Source organism: Macaca thibetana, chromosome 1, assembly GCF_024542745.1.
Source record: "Macaca thibetana thibetana isolate TM-01 chromosome 1, ASM2454274v1, whole genome shotgun sequence".
Taxonomy (NCBI): domain Eukaryota; kingdom Metazoa; phylum Chordata; class Mammalia; order Primates; family Cercopithecidae; genus Macaca; species Macaca thibetana.
In genome coordinates this window covers 149882268-149907919 of record NC_065578.1, presented here as the reverse complement: position 1 = coordinate 149907919, position 25652 = coordinate 149882268, and the positions used below count along the sequence as shown (strand labels likewise).

The 25652-nt window shown below is 38.7% G+C and overlaps 2 protein-coding genes across 17 annotated transcripts in view; one reads left to right on the top strand and one right to left on the bottom strand.

Annotated features, from left to right (window-relative positions):
- Positions 1-7090, top strand: part of RPS6KC1 (ribosomal protein S6 kinase C1) — a 212977-nt gene extending 205887 nt beyond the window's left edge. For all 16 annotated transcript variants that reach the window (XM_050761602.1, XM_050761608.1, XM_050761596.1 and 13 more), the window contains one exon: positions 6141-7090. In XM_050761602.1, coding sequence (XP_050617559.1) covers positions 6141-6251 — 111 coding nt within the window. In that variant the 3' untranslated portion in view covers positions 6252-7090. The remainder of the gene's footprint in view (positions 1-6140) is intronic.
- The window catches only part of SPATA45 (spermatogenesis associated 45), an 800921-nt gene that overhangs the window by 417130 nt on the left and 358139 nt on the right, over positions 1-25652 (bottom strand). The window lies entirely within an intron of this gene.

The window sequence follows — 25652 nt, the reverse complement described above, 5'->3', positions numbered from 1 at the left end:
TACAACCTCTGTTCAGTCATTGGTTGACCCATAAGCTATGCAGACACAGGGGTGACCCTGAGAAAGCCAGCTTTAAAAAGAAAAAAAAATGTGGAAAGTTGTCAGCAGCTGCACATTACAGTGCAGTGAGTGGGAAGGGAACTTAGCAACTTTACAGATCTAACTGAAACAAGTTACCAAACAAAGAACAAACAATCCAACAGCAATGTTAAACTTCATGGGGAAAAAATCAGACTCTAGAGTTGCTAAAATATGCTATCTAAAATGTCCTGTTTTCAGTGAAGTGTAATGTAAGACATACACAAACAAAAATATATGTCCCATATTCAGAAAAAAAAAAAAAGCAATCAGGAGAAATTGTCTCCGAGTGTACACAGACAATGGATTTACAAAGACTTTAAAGCAGCTATTGTAAATATTTCCAAAGAACAAAATGAAACTGTGTTTAAATAATTAAATAAGTGACAAAAATGAATCAACAAAGAGATTCTGTAATAAGGAGAAAGTATATTTTAAAAAAACAGAACTAAGTAGAAGTCACAAGTTGAAAAATACAATAACTGACATGAAAAATTCACTAGAAAAAAAAGAAGTAGCTAACAGCAAATTTGAGATAGAAGAAGAAAGAATAAATTAACTTAAATTAATAGAAATTATTGAATCAGAAAAATAGACATAAAAATTGGAAAAAATGAACAGACTATAGAAATCTGTAAGACAATAGCAAATGTACCAGTATACATATAATGATAGTTCCAGACGGAGAGGAGAAAGGGAAAGGGACAGCAAAAAGAAATAATGGCTAAAACTTTCCAGATTTGATGAAAAGAATTAACTTACACATCCAAGAAACTCAACAGACCCTATATAGGAAAATACAAAGAGGTCTACACTTAGACATATTTAGACATATCCACACTTAACCAAATTGTTGAAAGACAAAAACAAGAAAATTTTGGAAGCAGTAAAAGGAAAATAACTTACATAGAAGGAAGCATTAATGTCTAACTAATTATCAAAACATGGAGGACAGAAGATTATTTAGAGTGACACAAAGTGCTGAAATCAAGAAGCAGCAGTAAACCAAGAATTCAGCAACATTATCCTTCAAAAATGAAGGTGCATAAAGACATTCCCAAATACAGAAAGACTGGGAGGGTTTATTGCTAGCGGAATTGCCTTACAAGAAATACACAGGAATTCCTTCAGGGTGGAAAGAAATGACGCCAGGTAGTAACGTAAGTCCAAGGAGGAAATGAGGAACACTGAAAATTGTAGATATGAGTTCATAGAAAAGACACTATATATATATATATATAAAAAATATATATATATACACCTACATGCAATTTTATCTTTTAAATAAAATATATATATACACACACATATATATATATACATTGTCTATTACTAAATTGTCTGTTTTTCCTTTCAATTCAGTTCAATTTTGTTTCCTATATTTTGAGGCCATTAGTGCATGTACATTTGTAATTGTTACAGCTACTCATGTACTATCACTATGAAACATTTGTCAGTCCCTATCTTACTATTAAGATAGATAGTAGATCTGCCTTAATACCCATTTTGTCTGATATTTAATATTGCCACTCCAGCTCTTCTGTGGTTACTGTTGGTATGGTTTATCCTTTTCCATCCTTTGTCTTTCAATCTGTTCGTGTTTTTTAATTTAAGGTGTGTCTCTCACACACAGAAGATCCACCTTAACGGAATCGGTCTTTGGTTTGGCATGCTTAGATATTCGCTTTATTGACATGGTGGGTTTATATTTGCTATTTTGCTACTTGTTCTAGATTTACTGTCTTATTTGTTCCTCCTTTACTGCCTTCTTTTGTGTTAAATGCTTTTGCTGTACCATTTAGTTTCTCTACTAATTTTCTTTTTTGTTTTTAGGGTTTCTTTTTTATTTTAGTGGTTGCTACAATATGCATCTTATCACTTAATACATCACTTATCTTATAAGATCATTTACTTCAAAATAATAGTAACTTTAATTTAGCAAAAGGTAGAAACTTTGCTCCACCATAGCCCCCTTCCTTTGTCTATTATTGTCATAAATATTTAGATATTGTTTCTATATGTGTTAAACCCAATAGCATGGTTTTGTAATTCTTGCTACATGCAATTTTATGTCTTTTAAATAAAAAATATGTACATGTATATATATACATGCAATTTTGTCTTTTCAATAAAATATATATACACATACATATATACATACATTTTATGTCTTTTAAATAAAATATATATACACATACACATATATACATATGTATGTATGTATACATATACATTTGTATGTGTGTATTTATTTAAAAGACAAAATTGCATTTATATATTTTATTTAAAAGTCGTAAAATTGCATGTGTATATATACATGTATATATATATTATTTAAAAGACATAAAATTGCATGTAGCAACAATTATAAAACCATGCTATTGGGTTTAGCACACATAGAAGCAATATCTAAATATTTATGACGATAATAGACAAAGGAAGGGGGCTATGGTGGAGCAAAGTTTCTGCCTTTTGCTAAATTAAAGTTACTACTGTTTTGAAGTAGATAAATGATCTTATAAGTGATATATTAAGTGATAAGATACATATTGTAGGGATACAGCAACCACTAAAAAAAACAAAAATCCTAAAAACAGAAAAGAAAGTAGAGAAACTAAAATGGTACAGCAAAAAGCATTTAACACAAAAGAAGGCAGTAAAGGAAGAACAAATAAGACAGTAAATCTAGAAAACAAGTAGCAAAATAGCAAATATAAACCCACCATGTCAATAAAGTGAATATCTAAACATGCCAAACCAAAGGCAAATTCCATTAAGTTGGATCTTCTGTGTGTGAGAGACACACCTTAAATTAAAAAACACGAACAGATTGAAAGACAAAGGATGGAAAAGGATAAACCATACCAACAGTAACCACAGAAGAGCTGGATTGGCAATATTAAATATCAGACAAAATGGATATTAAGATAGATTTACTAGGGACTGACAAATGTTTCATAGTGATAGTACATGGGTAGCTGTAACAATTACAAATGTATATGCACTAATAACGGCCTTAAAATGTAGAAAACAAAATTGAACTGAATTGAAAGGAAAAGCAGACAATTTAGCAATAGTAAGTGGAGGCTCAATACTCCATTCTCCATGGTTTATAGAAACCTAGCAAGGACATTGAAGACTCGAACAAGCTGTAACTGACATGTATAGAACACTTCACCCAGTGACTGCAGAACACACATTCTTATCAAGTACACACAAAACAATCTCCAAGAAAGATCACATGCTAGGCCATAAAACAAGTTTCAGCATTTAAAGGGATTGAATTCATACAATGTATTCTGAATTACATTGTACACTGATTATAATCACCATAACAATCAAAGTAGAAATCAACAATAGGAGGAGATCTGCTAAATCCACAAATATTTGAAAATTAAACCGTATGCTTCTAAGTTTTGTATGAGTTAAAGAAGAAATATCAAGAAAAACTAAAAAAAGTTTTAAATGGAACGAAAAGGAAAACACAATATATCAAAATGTATAGGATGCAGCTAAATCAATTCTTGAGGGAAATTTATGGCTTTAAATGACTATATCAGGGGAAAAAAAAGGAAGGTTTCAAATCAAAATCTTAGCTTGCACCATAAGAAACAATGAAACAAAGCTAGATGTGTTGTGTGCTCCTCTGGTCCCAGCTACTTGGGAGGCTGAGGTGTGAGGATCACTTGAGTTCAGGAGTTCAAGACCAGCCTGGGCAACATGGTAAGACCCTGTCTCTACATTTAAAAAAAGAAAGAAACTATGAAAAGAAGCTGTAAAAACCAAAGTAAATCCAAAGGAAGCAGAAATCAGTAAGATAGAGAACAGAAGAATAAGAGAAAAATTAAAACCACAAGGTAGTTCTTTGCAAAGATCAGCAAAATTGGGAAACCTTTAGCTGGTTCCAAACTGTGCATAAAAAGGCAAAGGACCTATAATGTCCAAAACAATTTTGCAAGAGAACAAAGTTGGAGGACTTACGCTACCTGATTTCCACACTAACTGTAAAGCCACCGTAGTTTTAAGACCACAGTGTTTTTCTAACAAATGGCACTGGGAAATTGAATATACACATGCTACAAACAAAATGAACTTAGACCCTTCATATTATTTGCAAAAGTTAACTCAAAATAGATCGTATATTTGTATATAAGAGTTAAAGCCATAACAATTGTAGAAGAAAACAAAGGAGAAAATCTTTGGTGTTGGGTTAGGCAAAGAAGTATTAGATGTGATACCAAAAGCGTGGTCCATAAAAGGAAAAGTTGATAAAGTAGATTTCCTTAAAATTAAAAACTTGTGTATTCAAAAGTCACCATTAAGAAAATGAAGACAATAGGGAAGGTGTGGTGGCTTATGCCTGTAATCTCAGCACTTTGGGAGGCCATGGTAGGAGAACCTCTTGAGCCCAGAAGTTTGCGACTAGCCTTGACAACATAGCGAGACCCCGCCTCTATGAATAAATAATAAAAATATAAAAATTTTAAAGAAGGAAAATGAAGACAAGTCACAGACTGGGAGAAAATAGTTGCAAATCATTTATCTGATAAGGGACTTATATTCAGAATATATAAAGAACTCTTATAATTCAGCAAGACAGACAATTCAGTTTTAAAATGGGCGGAAAGTTAGATATTTCACCCAGAAAGCTATTTGAATGGCTAACGAGCACATGAAAAGATGCTCAACATTATTAGTTGTTAGGGGATATAAATTAAAACCATAATAAGATACTACTAATATCAAGAGAAGGGCTGTTATCAAAATGACAGTACCAAGAACTGAGGATGTAGAGAAACTGAAATCCTCAAACTTAAATGTTTGTGAGAATGTAAGATGGTACAACTACTTTAGAAAAGTTTGGAAATTTTATAAAAAGTTAAACATAAGCTCATTCTGTGACCCAGCAATTCTACTTCTAGGAATGTAACCAAGAAAAATGAAAATATATGTCTACACAAAGACATGTACATGAATGTTAATAGCAACATTATTCATTATAGCCCCAAACTGGAAAGTCCAAGTATCTAAAAACTAGTGAATGGATTAATGAAATGTGGTACATCTAAACAATGGAATACTAAGAAAAAGGAGTGGACTGTTGATACTTGCTACAATGTGGATGGATCTCAGAAACATAATGATGGGTGAAAGAAGGCAGCAGCAAAAGACTACATATTTTATGATTTCAATTATATGAAATGTTCAGAAAGGGCAACTTTATAGAGAAAAAAGGCAGGTCAGTGGTTGCTGAGGGCTGGGGATGGGAGTGGGGATTAACTGTAGATGGCATGAGGAAGCTTTTTAGGGTAATCAAAATGTTCTAAAACTGGATTGTGGTGCTAGTTGCACAACTCAAAATTTACTAAAAGTCTTCAGATTGTACACTTTATAAGGGGTGAATTTTATGCTATATAAATTATCCCTCAGTAAAGTTAACACAAAAATTTGATATTATTAAACCACAAAATTTTTTTACGTATTTTACACTCGTGTCCTATTTCTGAAGAAACCAAAACTTGTTTCATTCATTAGATTAAATTATTTCCTTTGTGTCAACTATGCCAAAGACTAGTAATTTTGGAATACTAAAAAGCATATTCACACTTAGGTAAAGTTTAGTCTCAACACATACATAGTTCATTAGGGATCGAAAGATTTACTGTGCTTCCCAAATTTTCTAATCATGGAGGAAGTAACTGGCTATCTCAGAATCTAGTGTAGTATCTAGTTAATGTCATGGTGTACTTTTGGGGTAGGAAATTGATAGGTATAGCTATCCTATTATGCTCTATGAGGATGAGGGAAACAAAGGAAGTTGCTCAAGGCCATGTTTCCCATCAGTTGAAAAGCCATAAACTCAGTTCAGGTGTCTCTCACACCCCACAGCTAGAGTGGTATTAGATATAGCTCCCTTTCAAGAAAACATGGTCATTTGGGTATTAATCAAGACTTTGTTACCAGGGTTGAATTTAGAAGTTGTTTCCTTTCAAATACTGGTTTTCCTTTGATTTGCCAGTTGGATTCCTGTTACTCACTCAATCTATTTTTTTTTTTTTTAGCTCTTGCAGTTCAATCCTCTGGAACGACTTGGTGCTGGAGTTGCTGGTGTTGAAGATATCAAATCTCATCCATTCTTTACCCCTGTGGATTGGGCAGAACTGATGAGATGAATGTAATGCAGGGTTAGCTTCACACATTCTGAGCACCTCCGTGACAGGCATCTCCAGCACTGAGGCACCTCTGCCTCACAGTCACTTATGGAGCACCAAAGCATTTGGATAAAGACCGTTATAGGAAATGGGGGGGTGGGGGGAATGACTGAAAGAGAACAATTTGTTTACAATTACAAGATATTAGCTGATTTTGCCAGGGGCTGTTATATACATACCTGCAACCAAGGTGTGATCTGAATTTAGTCCACATTCAGTGTTGCAGATGAGTTGTAAAGCCAACCGAAAGAGTTCCTTCAAGAAATTCTTCTGATAGGAAGCTGTAAGTGTGGAATGAAGTTTTACTTGAAAGGACCTTTACGTGGCAGCTAACAGTGCTTTTTGCTGACCAGGATTGGTTTATATGATTAAATTAATATTTGCTTAATAATACACTAAAAGGACTTCATGAACAGCGTCATCAGCGCAACTTAAAAGTGAGAAAAATAGGATATACATATAATTTCTGACGGAAAACCTGTACCCTGATGCTGTATAATTAATGTATGTTGAATGTGGTCCCAGATTATTTCTGTGGGAAGACACTCCATGTTGTCAGCTTTGTACTCTTGGTTGGTACTGCTTATTTAGAGAAGGGTTCATATAAACACTCTGTGTCTTCAACAGCATCTTTCTTTCCCCGTCTTTCCATTTTCTGCACCCTCTGCTTGTTCCCTCATATTCTGTTCTTCTGACTCCTGCTAACACACATGCAACAAAAAAGGGAAGGAAGTGCTTATTTCCCCAGATTGTGTAAGGACTAAGAAATCATGATGTCAAATAAACATGGTGAAACATTAGATCTCTTCTTCATTTAATAACCCTCCCCCCTTGTTTTTCTTAAAGAAATGCCTCCATTCCTTTCCTTGTGAAATATTATCAGTTTCTACCATTGCTTCTCATGCTTGACTTTGTTTTACTTTTTGGCTTGGTATACTAAGAAGCAAAGGATCTCATCTAAATGGAATTGAATGGCAGTCCTAGTTTGTTACTTTGGTGATGAGATTTTCAGATTTGAACTAATCTATTTGACATGATTGTAGAAAGAATGTAAGTATTCACACATCTCCAAACATTTGTATTTGTTACTTCTTTTTGTTGCTAAGGTAGCTCCTGTAGTTATACATTGTTGCAAAAATTTACAAATGTTTTACAAGTGTTAACGTCTGTTTTTTTTTTTTTAAACTTTAGCCAAAGAAGAAGTCACTATTTCCAAGTTAGAAACCACCAGAAATAACTGAAATTTTCGATATGTTCTAATCTTCTTTGTATTTTTGAGATCTGTGTGAGAACCCACCCCCACTCCAGGAGCATCTGTACAGCTTCCATCTGCCATTGACCAGGTCCTCTCATCAAATTAAATGGAACAGAAAATGCTCTAGTGAAACAAAGGAAATGTGCAAGCATTTTTCCTTTTTCTATTATTCTATTTCCCTTTTTCCTTTTTGGCCCCCTTATAATCCAAGCCCCAGCTGAAAGGCTGCAACAACACCAGGTTGGGGAGCAGGTCACCAGGATCATAGTTCAGTCAAGATGACATCACTCTCTGGAACTAGATTTCAACTCACTAGTCCCCTGGCCTCATAACAGGAACTTATGCAGGTGAGACACAAGAATGACTTCCTGTGTAGGACTAGTAGGAAATCTGCAAGTACTTAGAGCTGGCCATTACAGAACTTCCTTCCAGAAGTGCCCTGTGACATGAAAGTAGGACTTTACAACTAAGATGAAGATCCCTGCCCTACCACATGATTTGAGTCTCTTGGATTCAAAGAACATTAATGTCAACAGATGGTTACCATGTCAGTCTGTTGACAATTCCATTGCTTCGGTTTCTCCCCCTTTCTCTCTGTATGTTTGGTTGGAGCTTGTGCTTAATGTAAATACATCATTCATAATTAGAATGGACATGAATTATTTTAGTAATAAACACAGGATAAATGACTTTGGGGTGATGAACCAAAGTCTGTTTTTATTTGATGATGTGTACATATTTTAAGCTGTAATTCTGTGATTGGTACTGATTTTTATGGTTGGTTTTTTTATATTTTGTTTAAGCAGAGGAGTGGAATATGGGGTCAAAATCATGCAAGAAGTTGCCATGAGTGTTTCTTATTTGATTTTTTTATTGTGGTAAAATATACATAACAGTCACCATTTTAACCATTTAAAAATATACACTTCAGTAGTGGCATTAAGTACATTCACATTTTTGTGCGAGATCACCACTATCCATCTCCAGGACTGTTTCATCACCTCAAATGGAAACTCTGTACCCACTAAACAATAACTCCTCCCCATTCCACACTCCAGCTCCTAGCAACCACTATTCTACTTTCTGTCTCTATGAATTTAAATGTGACTATTCTAGGTACTTCATATAAGCAGAATCATACAATATTTGTTTTTTTGTCCTGGCTTATTTCACTCAGCAAAAAGTTTTCAAGGTTCGTCCATGCTGTAGTATTTATCAGAATTTCCTCCCTTTTAAGGCTGAATAATATTCCATTGTATGTATTACACATTTTGTTTAGCCATTCATCTGTCAATAGATATTTGGATTTTTTCTACCTTTTGGCTGTTGTGAATAATGCCATTATGAATATTGATGTGCAGATATTTGTCTGAGTCTCTGTTTTCTGTCATTCAATTTTTTGTTTTATTTTTATATGAAATTACCAATATCATTCACTATTATTCTACCGTGATCTTTATAGAAGGGTTTTTCCAGATAGACTGCAACTACCATTATGGTGCAGTGCCACTTATTCTAAGATATAGTATAAAAATCTACTGTTTCTATGTCAAAGATGGATAAGTTAAGCTTCCCAAGAGTGAAAAGAATGTCATCATTTTAGCAATTTAACTGTGACACGAAATAATACTATTTGAGACATGGACCTTTTCAAATTACTTGTTATAATAACGTTTTTTTAAAATTTGATGAATAATAGTTATGTATATTTATGGGGTACAATGTGATATTTCTATACATGTATACGTTGTAGAATGATCAAATCAGGCTAATTAACTTATCTATCACCTCAAATACTTATCATTTTTTTGTGGTGAGAACATTTAAAATCCACTCTTTTAGCCATTTTGAAATACACAATACATCGTTAACTGTAGTCACCATGCTATGCAATAGATTGCCAGAACCTATTCTTCCTGCCTAACTGAAACTTTTACCCTTTGACCAGCGTCTCCTCTTACTTCATTCTCCCCTGGCCCCCAGCCTCTGGTAACCACCATTTTACTTTCTACTTCTATTAATTAACTGAACTGTTGATAATATATTTAAACCTATCTTTTAAACAGCTACAATACCTATTGTGTTTTGACCTTCATGCTTTTCCTGTCTTCACTTACTTCAAGGTCAGTGTGAACCAAGATTGACCTTTGCTTTCAAATGGTGCATGTACTGAAAAGCATAAAATGTATAGATAATACTCATGCTATAACCAGTAACACTATATTAGAGCTCCACATCTAGTATGCCTTGATTGAATTCACTTGCCCACAAGTTTGGAATCCAAATAGAAAGAGGTCTGACTAGAGCCCCGAGATTCTGCCTCCCAAGGGCTCCCCAGAGCATATTTATTGGAATCACTTAGGGATCTCTTTCTAGTAAAGGCGAAGGCATAAAACTGATCATCTTTTTTCCTTAGAGGAGTTGATTTAAACTCTGGTATATCTAAATGGTCTGGGCAATGGAGCCTGGAATTTATTTCAAGCTCTGTCTTCGAGAATTGTGCAATAATGCAAAGTCTTAGAGTGGTGTCCTGGTCATGTCTCTGTGACTGATTAGCCATAGAACCTTAATCAAATAACCCTCTCCTGGACCTGTTCCCTCACCTGTAGAATGAATGGGTAGATGAGTTCTAAGCTCTCCATGTATGTGATGGATTTTCGGTTTTTCAGAGAGAGCTAATTTGATAAAACAACATTATAGGAAAGGCAAGGTTAATGAAAATCTTGAATTGGTACTTAACTGTTTTCTTATTGTTTTTCTAGTAATCCCAGATGCTTGGGTTGCTGCCGTACACCTGCTCAGTAGCATAGCCCTTGGCGGTTATATGGTTATAAAAATTGTATATAAAATGAGATATTAAAAGGTTATTTCTCATTCAGTTCTACACTGGAAAAGGAGAGTTGAAGGTCCAGATAGCAGTACATAGAGGTGAGAGGAGGTGAGGGCCACACCTACATTTGCCTATTTCCTAGACCTTTCTCAGTAACTATGGTAGTATTCGTACACCTGTTGCCCTCATCTATCATATTTTGTGTGTTTATTTGACTCAGTCCTTTGGCAGGCATAATCAGATACTTTCTGATTATGGATCAGAAATGGATACTTTCTGTTCCTATTTAATGCAGAACATTAACCTCTACCAGTCTAGGTAATTTAGATTTTTGATTATTTTATGTCCACTAGGCTCATTTTAAGGATTTCATATTAAGCCCTCATATTGAAGGGTTACTGAATGGCAGAAGCTGTGAAGTCAGCTATTTCTACATAAAGTTGTAAACAGAATAGCAGCAGGGAAATGGAAAGCAAAGTACTACAAGTTTTTGTGACTCAGCATCACTTACTCTCTCAAGGACAGTAAATAGGAAACCGGAGAGCAAGCTTCCTTTTTGGTAAGATTTATGATTCTGGTGGTGATAATGTAGTCAGATGGTATGGCCTTGTATTTTTGGTCCCTATCACATGATTTCCCCCCTTGATCTAGCTGTCTCATCCCAGGGAGGAATGGAGGCAGAGAGAATTTGTGGCGGTGTAAGAAAGAAAGTAACCTGAGTGAGTAAGTTGGGCCAGGAAGATGCAGCACAGCACTTGGCAGCATGTTGGCCTAGGTACCTGCAGCAATAGAGAACCACCTTTGTTGATCTGGATTTAAAGTCTAATTCTTTGTTCTTCCCCAAGGAAGAGTGAGGCAAAAACTGAAACTATTTCTACTATCCCAGGAAAAGAGATGGCCAACCTGCCTTTTAGGAAAGAATTAATTGACGTGCTTATCCTAAGTCAGTTCTATCTCCCTCTCCTTGCTAAAGACAGCTGGTACAACTGGTAGTTAAGGCAGAGGCCATGAGTGTTTGCAGAGGGCTGCTGTGATTTCTTTTGGGCAGGAATGCCTCTTGATGTGGTAGGAAGGAATGACAAATGAGCCAGCTTTGAGGCACATTTAGAATTGCTGGCATGTTGTTTTTGTAAATTTCAAATTGAAACATATCAAAAATTTCATGTCAACTCTGTTGATCAAATTCTTCCTAAAGCTGGGTGCAGTGGCTCATGCCTGAAATCCCAGCACTTTGAGAGGCCAAGTCAGGTGAATTGTTTGAGTCCAGGAGTTTGAGGTCAGCCTGGGCAACATGATGAGACCCTGTCTCTACAAAAGATGCAAAAATTAGCTTGGGCACAGTGGCGTGAACCTGTAGTCCCAGATACTTGGGAGGCTGAGGTGGGAGAATTGCTTGAGCCCAGGAGGTCAAGGCTGCAGTGAACCATGATCACACCACTGTACTGAGCAAAAGAGTGCGACCCAGACTTTAAAAAAATAAAATAAAAATAAAAAATCTTCCTAAAGTTTGGGTATTTGGTTAGGAATCCACAAGACAGATGTTTGATTAACCCCACCAAGAGGCACATGTCAAAAGGGACTGTAGAAGAATTTCAGCCTGTTGCAGCGCCAATATGACTGAACTGTGTTGTTGCCCTTTTCATGGGATATGCATATAAAATTGATCCAATGGAAAACAAGAAGAAAAGGAGAGGTAATGTTTGCAAGACATTTAAGATAATTTGTAGAACACTTGAGTCTCTCAGGATTGTCATAGGAAGAAAATGTGTTAGATATTTGAAGGGTCTGTCTTTAGCAAAAGGATTCTAAATGACTAAGAAAACTTCTTTAAAATTGAACTCTTCCCCCGACCGTGTGCTTCTACTGCTCTCTCATTTCTTCTTTCTCTCTTCATCCCCTCTTCATCCACCCCTCCCTCCCATTATGGGCTTCTCTGGTCTCTGAACAAAAGATATGGCACCTGCCTTCAAGGATCTTATAAAACACAGGGGAAAGAAAGAAACATAAATAATAAGTAGGGCAGAATGTGGCAAGTGTTATAAAGTACAACTGGAGTATGGTGAGCATACAAAGGAGAGATCTGAGGAGCTGCAGGAAGCCTTCCTGTATAGGAGCAGGACCTTGAAGTGTAGATAGGATTTTTAAACATAAGAATTTTTTTTCCTTTTTTTATATTTTGTTTGGAGAGAAGGAAAGTTCTCGGGGGGACAAAAAGACTGTTGTGTATAAAGGCATGGAGATGGGAAAATGGAAAACTGTACGTATTCTGTTTTGGCTGGTTCGTAGATAACGTGAATTGAAAAGGTAGGTTGGGGCCAGGTTAAATGCCATGCTGAGACATTTGGACTTCATTCTCTAGGTTGTGGGGAACTAGTGAAGGTTCTTGGAGAGCTGGCATTATTGCAGCGTACAGTTAAAGAGATAATTTTAGCGTTAAAATGGAGAATAAATTGGAGAAAGAGAGATTAGAGGCAGGGAAAGCAGTTTGGAGTTACTGCAGAAATTCAGGCAAGAGATAAAGTCCGGAGTTAAGGTGGTAGAATATAAATGAGAGGGTACTTAATCATACTCGTCTATTTCTCTCAAGTGTATAGAGGTAGAGTATTCCTATCAAATAATTGCTTTCCCTTTTTCTTGAAGTCAGTTTATACTGGGAGATTATGGACTGCGGTTTGTAAAATCACCCCCAAGGAATCACCAGAGAGAGACAAACCAGGAAAGCTTATAACACTTTTCCGCCCATTGGTTGATAATGATATTCACTATTCAGAGCTTAAAACCCCTGGGTCCCAACTCACTCTTTGATCATTTTGTGGCACTTTTTCCCACATTTTGCTTTAAATAGTTGGTTTGCTTTCTATTTGGATAGTGTTCTGATCTTTGCTCTTAGAAGACATTACATCCTGCCAGGTGACTTCTCTCTTTGTACCAGACCTCTGACATACATTTAGCTTAGCTCAGTGGTTCTCAAAAAGTGGTCCCCAATCTGGGTCAAGGGAATATGGATGATTTTTCCTTTTCTTGCAACTTTTCTTTAAATTTGAAATTATTTCCAAATAAAAGCTTTAGGAAAATTAAAAAAAAGTGATCCCCAGATCATCAACATTAGGATTACCTGGGAATTAGTTAGAAATGCAAATTCTTGTCCTCATCCCAAACCCATTGAATTGGAACTCTGAGGGCTGCCACAGCGGTCTGTGTTTTAACAAGCCCTTTCAGATGATTCTAATGCTTGCTCAAGTTTGGGAACTATGGCTTTGTTTGAATCCAGGTTATCGCCTCTGCCTTGCCTGATCATGGGCAGCCTACCCTGTGGTATATGTTTTGAGTTTGGAGACATTTTCAGTGTTGATCATATTTCCTAGGAAGCTTGCCCAGGAGTCCTTGTGTCAGTGGGAAAAGGTGATAGGAGAAGATAGATAATGAAGACAAGGAGGAAGGGAAAAGGCAAGGGGATCAGGCAGTTGGCTAAAGAGAAAATCAGGGGGCAAAATGAAGAGCACTTGGGCAGTAGTTCAGTTCCCCCAAAGAGATTCAGGCAGTCTGTCAGAGTTACTTGTAATCAATAACTCACCCTTTATAGACAGCTTCTGTTATCCATTTCAGAAATAGATGGCATAAACATCAAATTGTAGTTATAATTCCTTTGATGACTTGTGTAGTGTTGGGTTTTCTGCTCCTTCTTAAGCAAAACCACAGTGGAAATTCAGTATTTAGTCCCTGCGTTGTTCAAAATCTGAATGCAAAGAATCAAAACCAAGTTTGGGAAAGATACCAGAATGTTCTCATTGGATTCTGACCTTGTAGCGGAGCTGCTCTGTGTTTTCTTTAAAACTGGGGAACTCAGCGGGGGATGGTTTCTGGGTAGACTTGGTTTTACCTTTTAAAAACGGACTTCGTAGCAGTAAAGTGAAATTAGATGTTTGCTGAAGGTTAAGTGTGTATGTGTGGGGTGAGGGGAATGTGGGTGATTATCTTTCACTTTAAATTATGGATCTTTTGTTTGTAAAGGGCCAAGACTATTAGATGAGATTTTAATAAAATATATTTTGACCTCTCAATGGGCACCTGCAAAATGTTTATAGATAATCTTATGTCTTTAACAGGTGGGATTTCAGAGTCAGCAGTTGCTTCATCTGTCTCTATGCTGTGCCTGGACTCAGCCTTAATAATAATGTGCTGTTCTTTTTTTAAAGCGACACTATTGCCAAAATTGCCATTTGATAGAACAGGCTTTGCCCTGCTTTTTTCCAGTGGTCGGCAGGGATTCCCACTAAATGTCCTTCCCCTCCCCTCCCGACCCACACACACACTGATTACGACCAGAGGCACACTCAAGTGTTTCTGGTTAGGAAATGTAGTATCTGGTGAACAGAGAGAAGCCAGTTTGACCCTAGGAGAAGCAACCCTCAGCTGGTAAATGACCTTAGGGGCTATTTCCCCCATCTTCTGACTGCAGAGGCCCAGGTGCTTTTCACCATATAGTCTGTCTCTTATTCTCACTTGCGCATATACCTGTCTTTCAAGTGTAAGGCTCCGAGTAACTCTTCATAAACATGATATGGGGGAAAGGGGACACTGGATATAATTTGCTATTTTGAGAACACGCTTTTTATTGTCATCTCTTCCTTCAAACCCTAAACTGGGGTTCAGCCCACCCTTTCTGGGCCATGCCTCCACCTAATGTGATTAGGGCAGGGCCTGAAGCCTCTGTCAGGCTGGTACTTCCTTACTAGCAGAAGTCACAGCAAGGCACAGAGCTGCCTTTTGCCCGCACCCCATTCCTGTGATCAGAACACCCCTGATCATACCTTTCCAGATTATAGACTGTGATTTGTATCTCGCCCTTGCCGTTTAGTTGGCCTTGCTGGCACTGGTAAATCTTGGCACCCAGAGAGCAGGGAGTGACAGCCATCCTGATGTTGCCACTCTGTGTCCCTCTGCTGCAGATTTAAGCTATATCCTGTAGCTTATCTCCACTGTGGGCTATCATGGTTTGAGGGAAAGGAGGGGAGAGCAGTTGCTGCCTGCTGCAGCTGTCTCCTTTTGAATCAACCACCCCCACTCCCCAGGTGCCAAAACAACTCGCTGGGTTTAGAATGCTCCCGTCTCTACCTCTCCCGCCCATTGCAGCATTGGTAGCAGCTTTCCAACGAGTCTTTTGTTGTGGAAGCTCTAAATCCATGGTAGGGAAATTACCAAGAGACTCTTCCACAGTCTGCCCTCCCTCCCCTTGCTCCGTCTCTTTCTTTCCTTCCTTTGTCTCCTTCCGTAGCTAGGGTCAGAATCCCTAGCCAGACTGAGAACATGGTTGCTATTCCAGGACCCAGATGCCAATATGTGGCAGCATCTGGCTTATTGGCAAGCATTGCCGGCAGTTGTGCTGGCTGCTCGTAGGCCTGTCATGTGGCTGAGCCTGCTGATGGGGGCCCTGTCACAAAACGGAGTTTCTTTGAGAATATGGTTTCAACCAAGGAGCCCACTAGAAAACAATGAGCTGCACGGAGAGGACATGAATTATTGGGCAGGGTGACTGCGGACTATAGCTTTGATGCTGATCCTGGACCTGTTTTGCAAAAATTTCTGTTTCATGTTGTGGAGACGGCTCCTTGTGTAACCTTACCTTCTTGTGCTGTTAGTGTTTCAGGTGCCTTAAGGCATGGAACTCCTTGAAAGAGAAACACAAATCACTAAAAATGTTGAGATAAAATCCTGCTCCTCAGAGGCGCCTGCTTGGCACAGGGAGCGCATGATAACAGCTTGCTTTAGAAAGGTGACATTTCTGCTGAAGGCTGAATAATAAAAAATGCATTTTAAAAACTCAGCTCTTCCGTGTCTTCTGATGGTTGACTTTCGGAGTGAAGGCCATTTCTTCCATGCAAAGGGTCTTTTCGAGGCTAGCCTCTCTAGCCCTCAAGCATGGCCATATTAACTCTTGTCATCATTGATGAGGCTCGGGAGCTTTTAAAATTAATTAGCACATAATAAGGCTTTAAATACTTCTTTCAAGGTGCAAACACTGAGTGCTCTGAAATGTATCAAACACTGTCCAAGGCATGGAGGGATAGAGACAGAGATGAAGAACACAGGGTTTCTGCATTCGAGGATGCAGGTTATTGGTGACCAGATTACATATGCTTTCGTTATTTTGTTTCTATACAACCTGTTCAATTAGGGCAAGTGATACGCTCTGTGTTTTACAAATGGAGAAACTAAGGTCCTAGGAAGTTGACTTGTTCCAGTTGGCATGACCAGCTAATAAGACCTGTGATTGGAAACTAGGTGGTTGTAGTTCTGCTTCACTAAGTGGATGTACATTGAATTCTTGGTTATAAATTCCTAATGGCAGGAACTGTGTCTAACTTTCTGCAACTCTACTCACAACTAACAACCTCCAGTTGCTCGTACATCTCCCCAAACACGTGCACGCTATAATACAGGAACTCTGCGACACTGAGGCCTGTGACAGACTGAGGGAAGGAACCAAGAAGAAGCAAAAATTAGCTCGGATTAAAAGATGCGCTGCTGCTCCAGCTGTTGCTGGGAAGATAGTGAAGAGGGCAGTAGCATACTGCCCATGTAATCCCCCATAAAAGCATACAGAGCAACTGGATAGCAAAATAAATTCATAGACAACATTTGCAACAAAACTAGGTGACAAAACACGAATCCCAAAGTGCAAGCAGTTGGGGATGAAATACCTGTAGCTGCAAGATTTGCATGGTATGTGAGAGAGGAAAGGAAGCAATAGTGCAGCTTCTAACTTGACCTGAGAACAGGAGAACCCCAAACAGCCAACTGGTGTTCACTGGGAAGCTCAGTGGCCCACTTTGAGAGCAGCAGCTGAAGGCGGAAGGTGTTTTGCCCACTCTAACACCTGGTAAGTGCTAAGAGCTCGAGAGAGGGGGATTAGAGGCCTGACCTTTGAACTCTCAAAATTGACCTGCCAGCACTGCCTTCTAGTACTGGGCCCTACACTTAGGAGAGATTGCTGGGAGTGGAATTAAAAGGGAACAGTCTAGGGACAAGAAAAGGGTCCAGAACAAAGGAAGGGAAGAGCAGTTGGGAAATTTCCAAAAGCAAGATGTCATGCTTTAAAAAACCACCAAAACAACAGAAGAAGGAGCTTGGTGAAGTTAGAGATTTTTTTTTAACCCACTTTATTCTCATAGTTTAGAAAAGCTAATTTCACGTAAAAATGCACAGCAGAAAAGAATCAACATTAAGTGCCACTCAAAGATAAGAAAAAAGAGAAATAGGAACAGACTACCTTTACAAACAACGGGAGCATTCCAGAAACATGTGTTCACAAAACAGAGTAAAACCAATAATTTCAAAATGAACTGAAAGATATTTTAAAAATGATAGAAGATATGAACCAAGAAAAATTAGAAAGCTTAGAAATGAGTTGACAACTCAGGAAAAAATTAGAAATTAAAGAAAAATATTATTTCAGAAATGAAGACTAAATTAGAGGGCAAAAAAGTGAATAGGCTGGATACAGTGGCTCATGCCTGTAATACCAACACTTTGGGAGCCTGAGGCCAGTGGATCGCTTTGGCCAGGAGTTTGAGACCAGCCTGGCCAACATGGCAAAACCCTGTCTCTACTAAAGTACAAAAAGCCGAGCATGGTGGTGCACACCTGTAATCTCAGCTACTCAGGAGGCTGAGGCACAAGAATAGCTTGAACCAACGAGGTAAAGGTTGCAAGATCTTGCCACTGCACTCTAGCCTGGGTGACAGAGTGAGACTCGGTCTCAGAAAAACAAAAAAGTGAATAAACACAACAAATATGAATCAACACAAAAGAAATAAACCTTAACAGAAATATAAGTTGAAAAGGAATTAAAAATTTTTTAAGTAAAGAGGATTCAAGAGAAAGTGCCAGATATTGAAGTGGGCAAAGAAGATGGAACTTGTTTAGTAGATCACAAAGAAAACCAAAGCAAGGGAACTGAACTAATAAGAATTTGAGAAAACTTCTGAAATTTAAAAAAAAAAGAAGCGCCATATGAACAAAGCACACTGCATACCTGGGCGTGTTTACAGTATGACTAATACCAAGAAAAGAAAAAAGTACTTTGAGCTTCTAGAAGAAAAAAGCACATTATTTACAAGGGAAAATGCTTCTAGTTGCACTTCTCAACAGCATTTTATAGAAGGGCAAAAGTAAAAGAACATTTAAAATAATGAAAACCAAGGATTTTATATCCAGCAAAACTGACTTTTAAGTATAAAGGGCACGTGTGGTTATCAACATGCAGAAACTCAGAAAGTATTTTTCCCTGTCTTAGTTTGGACTACTATAACAAAGCGCCACAGACTGGATGACTTACAACAAACATTTATTTCTCACAGTTGCGGAGGCTGCGAGTCAGATAAGGGTGCCAACACGGTTGGGTTCTGGCGAGGGCTGCCTTCTAGGCTGCAGACTGCTGACTTGCTGTGTCCTCAGGGGAGAGCAGAGAGAGGAAGCAAGCTCTCTGTGACCCTTACAAGGACACTAATCCCATTCATGGGGACTCTACCCTTATGACCTCATCTATCCTAATTACCTCCGGAAGGCTCCATCTCCTAATACTGTCATATTGGGGGGTAGGATTTCAACATGAATTTTGGGAGAACACAAACATTCAGTCTATTGCAGTTTCCACGAGTTATTCGTAAGAAACCTAGTAGACAATGTGTTGTAGACAACTGAAATGAGAAAGACATCAACATACAAACTTAAGAATTAAAGAGTTACCTGTAGAACTACGACTAAAGGAGGACTAAGAAGCAGACAGTACAGTGTGTAATGGCTATATGCTCTGACCATGTAATAGAACTGCTTTTCTTAATGGAGAAAGTAGCAAGAGTATATGCAAACGATTTGCAATGTTTTTGGTAATCTTTGTGGTGGTGGTATTGTCATTCTGAGATTTGCTGTGTCCTTGGTGTCCTCACAAAATTCCTATGTTGGAACCTAATACCCAGTGCAGTAGTATTAAGCTGTGGGGCTTTGGGGGAAGTAATTAAGTGATAAATGGGACTAGCGTTCTAATAAAAGAGACTGAAGAAAGCTGCCTTGCCCTTTCCACCACGTGAGGATGCAGCAAGAAAGCACCATCTTTGAAGCAGAGAGCAAGCCTTCACCAGATGCTGAATCTGCTGGCACCTTGGTTCTGAGCTTCCCATCCTCCAGAACTGTGAGCAAAAGAATTAAGTTGTTTTTAAATTACCCAGCCTAAGGCGGAACCGTCTGACGTGGGACAAAACAGGTACGTAATGTTGGAATGTCATAATTCTGCCATTTCTTCTTCTTTTAAGAACCAGAATAAAAGAGTCTGATGTCGAGAAGTGGTTATGTAAAAACTGAGTATTTAATTTGAATAGAAAGTCTCAATATAAATGTATGAGATATTTTTTATCTTTGAATCAATAATATTTCCTAGTTTATCCTACTGAAAGCCCTTAGGAACAGTGTCCAACTTAACAGAGAGTGTGTCTAGAACCCAGATTGTGGTTTTGAAATAACTTTTATTCTAAAAGAAATTAGGGCTTCTTGGAGCAATAACTGTGGTGCAGGAAGTTTACAAAATGAAACAGAAACATTTTATAAGAGATAATACAGAAACTATCAAAGATTTTTGCGGACATGGCGAAAGGACTCAGAGCCTCTTACTGGCCACAGATGGGTCAGTTTGACCTTCAAAAATAATAAGAATTGATACATCCTATATATTTAAATTCACAACTTGATAACGATATTAAAAGGAATTGATCAACTTTGGAGAATTACAGGGAACCAATTCACTCTCTTGAAATCTGGAAAATAAAGGGATTCAAACATTTATCCTGATTTTTTTGTGAACTATACCACTGAGTATCTAAATGATGAGAGGTAGAGTGTCTTTATAAAACTATTCTGGCTACAGAATGAAAAAAAAGTGATAGAATATTACCATTTTGCAATCTTCAGTGGATGGATACAGGCATTAAGCATCAATGGTTGGTAAGATCACAAAAAGAAAGACAATCAGACAGGAGCTTCCTATAGTATTGCCAGACACCACCTTGCTAAAGGCATACAATCTGGGTTTGAAACTGACGTGGACTGAATTGCCAGCTTGCAGGAAATACAGAAGGCACAGAAACATGTTGACTGCCACCATAAACATGCAGTTGGCAACAGACACTGTGGGCAACTATAGGACAATTAGTCTGGGTTCTTTAACAGATAATTTGTAAAGAAATGAAAAGTAGGTAAGAGAAACCAATAGATTAAGAAAGAATTGAAAGATATATTTTTAGGAAGTGAAAGACTAAACAATAGGATCTAGAGATGCATATTTGGGTGATAAAATGATTTTTAAAATGCACAGAAATGAGAACTATAACAGGATAATTGGTAAGTTGGGGGAAGGAAGGTTATTGGTTGGGGCACATGAAGGAACTTCTGGGGTGCCTATACAATGTGTGTGTGTGTGTGTGTGTGTGTGTGTGTGTGTATTTTTAAGTGGAAAAGATAAAGGCATCTGGATGCTGGCTATCTTGTCTGTTTCTCAGACATCATTTCTACAGGGCTACTGCTAGCCTTTATTGGTATCTTTGTACAACTTAGGAAATGACCACCCTTCCTCAAGGCATTTACTGCTATTGGCCAGTAAATATAAATCTACAATCCCTAGGATGTAACAAGTGCCTCTTTGATGGTGTCCTTGTGCAGTGTACAGCATGTACAACTTTATGAAATGGACTTGGGTCTCTTTGATGGTGTCCTTGTGCAGTGTACCACATGTACAACTTTATGAAATGGACTTGGGTCTCTTTGATGGTGTCCTCGTGCAGTGTACCACATGTACAACTTTATGAAATGGACTTGGGTCTCTGGTTCAAGCTCATCTCTGTTCAATGTTATCAAGGAAAGGAATTTTTTTTTTATTGGTTTTTGCAAGCACCATTTTGTTCTTTCAAGAACTTTACGGCAATGCGATTTTGCAATCCAGTGGGATACAGAAAGCGCTCTTCTAGCTAGTATTTCTCTTGCTCATTTTAGCATGCAGTATCCCTGAGGTAGAATTAAGTACTTCCTGAGATGTTATGTAGTATTACAAATGTTTAAGATGGCTGGCCGGCTGCTGAGGCAGGAAGTTCCATGGCATACCCCTGCTGTGGCTAGCACCATTGGGACTCTAGACCTCATCTTGGCTAAGTCTAGAACTTGATTCACCATAATTAATCCGATTCAGTGAGATAGACTCACATTGACAAAAGTTCAAAAGATGTGATATAAATCAGAATATCTGTTTATTAATCTTTCATAATAATAGTAACTGCTAAACGAACCAGAGTGCTCATATTAGCCCTGTTTTCTCCGTACTAGGCAGGTAGCTCTGAAGCCAGGATGTTGTGTGGTTTGCAAAGGGAGGTGGATGATCCTAATGGTTGGTGACATTCTCATCTTATTCTGTTCCACCCATCTCTACTCCAGGGAGATACCTGCCAGCTGGACCAAAACACTTGTGTCAACCGTGTCAACATTGTGCAGTGCACACACTTACACATTCTTACTTGCTAGCTTATCTTCCCAGACTTCATTCTGGGGGAGGAAGGGAATACCATCCCAGTCAGCCTGAGCATCTGGGTCAACCCTAGTGATTAGTGGCATGACAATTGAAGCAACCAGCTCACCTTGCATACAAAGAATTTCAGGTACATGAATCTAACCCACATGGAGCACTTTCCATAGACTAGACAAAAGAAGGAACCAACAATGGTTTCTGATCTTAAGTAGCTTATGGTCTAGAAGGGACAGATTCAAACATTCCTTTCCCATTTTTATTAGGTTCCTGCTCTTAACTTATAACCTAGTAGGGCCAGATTTAAACTTTCCTTGCTTACTTCCACTAGTTGATACCTATAGTTATATGGTGTGATTGAATCAGAGAAAGCCATAAAATAAAGTTAGGCTTAGCTTGTGTCTGGACTATCATAAAATTCACATTATTGTGTTTCTGTCTAAGTAAAGTTTCACTGAGTTTCTTTCCTTAGGTGGTTGTATAACAGGACTGAACTATACCTGAACTCAATCCCTACATTTTATCAGATTGGATTGGATCTATTGGATCCTGCTGGATGTAGCCTTATCAGGTAGAAGCCTGCTGTTCAGTTCTGTATTTAGAGAAACAACAGAAACTTCCTGTGCGAGTGGCAAAGTACCGAGAGACAGGACTTCATCTCTCCACCCTTCCTTTAATGCTGTAGGTCTGTGTGATTGGGATTGGCTGGTTGTTTGTTTGTTTGTCTGTTTTTTTAATCTGGCACAGAACATGGAACTCTTAGTGCTGCTGCTTCAGGTTTCCGAAGCGCATCCTACTCTGAACGTGGGCGATGCTGGTCTTTGAGCCCCCTGCTGTTCCTCAGGCGCCCCCAGCCACAGCCACAGGGCCACTGTATTATCTTCTCACACGCCTGGCACCAGGTCTGGAAACATAGTATCTAAAATTAAAGAGTTCTTTCCGTCCTGGAATTTTGAACTAACCTTTGGAGCTCAAATGAGGGCTGGATGGTGACAGCAAAAGAATTAATCTGGGGAGTTAGATGCTCAAAAAAAAAGAAACAAAGACTTAAAGATCCCAACCCTTAAATATATTGGACCTAGAATGGAGATGATTTATGTATATTTTGGATTTAAAAGAGTTTTGTAAAGAATTTTTTTTTCCACGACTTTTTGGTTTAATTGCCTGGCATGGTGGGAAATCCCAACACAACAGCGTGGAACTGGGGCGTGAAAAGCAGCGAGTGAAACGGATTTATGAGGCCCATAAATAAAAATGAAACTCACTTCATTGTCCAAACTGAGTGGAAAGGCACATCCATCCCAATTCAGATAAATGGCAGAATGGGACACGCATAGGAGAAAGTTCTTTCCATTTTAATAAGGCAGGATAATGGGTGTAGCATAACTGAAGAATTTCAGAAAAAGGGACATTTCATTTTGCCCGACTTGACCAAGGAGGCATGTTACTTCTGTCTACCTATGGGGAAAATGTGCTTTTCCAAAAAGAATTACAATGAACTGCATATTTAAATCATGCCTCAGGCCGGGCACAGTGGCTCACGCCTGTAATCCCAGCACTTTGGGAGGACGAGGCAGGCGGATCACTTGAGGTCAGAGTTTGAGACCAGCCTGGCCAGCACGGTGAAACCCCATCTCTACTAAAAATACAAAATTTAGTTGGGCGTGGTGGCGCATGCCTGTCATCCCAGCTACTCAGGAGTCTGAGGCAGGAGAATCACTTGAACCCAGAAGGCAGAGGTTGCATTAAGCTGAGGTCACGCCACTGTGCTCCAGCCTGGGAGACTGAGCAAGACTCTGTCTCAAAATAAATAAATATATATATATATATATATATATATATTTTATATATATATATATTAAAAAACATTCGATCAGTCATGCCTCAATGGGCATTTTCCTGTAAAGGCAATAGCAGTGAAAAGGATGAGAGGCAAAGGCCAAGGTGAGCCACGTTAGGCAGTAGATCTTCCTGCTTCTGGAATTTGGGGTTGTCAGCCTTTTACTGTTCTCTCCTGAGATGCACATTGATACTTAACTGTTCTTTGAAGGCTGTTTATTTCTGTACAAATGGATAGGTAAGACTGAGGTGAGGGCCAGCAGTGAACAGCTATATTTTAAAAGGCGGGGAGCAAGGAATGATACAGGCTGCCTGCACGTTGGGTAGCAGGATGTTTGTGTTCTGTGGCTCCTCAGTGATGTGGAAGCCTCTGCTTCTGACTCCACATTGATTTCCAGCCCTTCCTTCTCTGGTATGTCAATTCAGCCTATTCTCTTTCCAAACTAAATTCCTAGGGCGTTTTTGTTGTTGTTGTTGTTGTTTTTGTTTTTTAGACTTTTGTTTGTAGTTTTTTGCTGGTCCACTTTCAGTCTTTTCCTCGGTCTAGTTGTGACAAGGGCAGACATGCAAGCTGGTTGCTCCATAGTAAGAGTCTGGTCACTAGACAAGAAACAGGAAAACCCCAGGGTGCGTGAGGGACCCAAATGTAGGCATGAACTTATTGGTAGGACATGAAAACCCACTTCTCATTCACTTAAACATTTGACCACCTGTCTTGTACTCATCCTGTTAGGCAGGTAGATGATTCAAAGATAAATTAGAGCTGGGCCCCCTCACCCTTCAGCCATCTCACTGCAAATGGCAGTGTTTACTTCCTCCTTCAATTTCCACCAGCACTCCAGGCCGCCAAGAAACATGTAACCTAAGTAAAAATGAGATGTTTACCTTGAAAATATGGCTTCCAGGCAAGTTCTTTAAGCCCTTTCCAACTAGATTGCTCCCTGAGCCCTGCTTAAATAGCAACTCTGAAGCTACCACAGCTTTACCAGTATCCACTGAAAAGGTACTCCGGCAACTAAAAGACCACATAATCAAACCATTCTCTTCATCCATCTCTCTGGTCATGTATGATGCAGGGTTTAAATTCAGGCTAAGAAGAAGGGTAGATTCCTTCCAACTTCTTTGTGTGAGGTTCTGGAAGCATCCTACCACCTTTTTGTACTTTGAGGAGAAACCGCCCCTCTCTGAAAGAGGATGAAATCTCTTCACCTGCTGCCTCTCGCACTTTATCTTCAAGAACTGACCTTACAGCAACTTAGCTAACCTGATTCTTTGAAACATTTCTGACGCAGACTCCTGGAATTGATCTTTCTTGTTTGGTGTTCTATCCTTGGATCCTTAAAGACTGTGACTGCACAGGGTTCCTCGCGTGGTGAGAAGTTGACTAATTAAATGACCACAACGGGAGGTGCTTTACTGTCAGGTAAAGAAAAATATGTGTCAGTGAAATGGGGAGGAGTCTGCACTGAAAATTGGAGCCCAGAGAGACCAAAGTCGGCGTGTTTGCAGCACTGCATAAGGAAGAGGGACTCCGTGTGCGGGAGTCGGAGTGAGTTGCTAACAATAAAGAGGTTCCGTCTTGTGCAGTGAGGATATTCCTTGCGGCGGAATCCTCCCACACCATTCTGCTTCCCTCTTCTGATTTTGTGTTCACCAAGGAGACTTCTGATTAGTAACCCAGCTTCCTTTCATAAACACATTGACATTGGAAAGATCACCTTGATAGCCTGGGAGCTCCAAGCTCCAGCAAGGGAATATCTGAACCCCTTCATTATAAATTAGTAAATTAATATGCTGATTTATTGTTTAATCACATGTGAATTTGGTTAGAAAAAGGTCATCTCTAAGAAAATCCAGTGTCTGATTAGTAAAGTT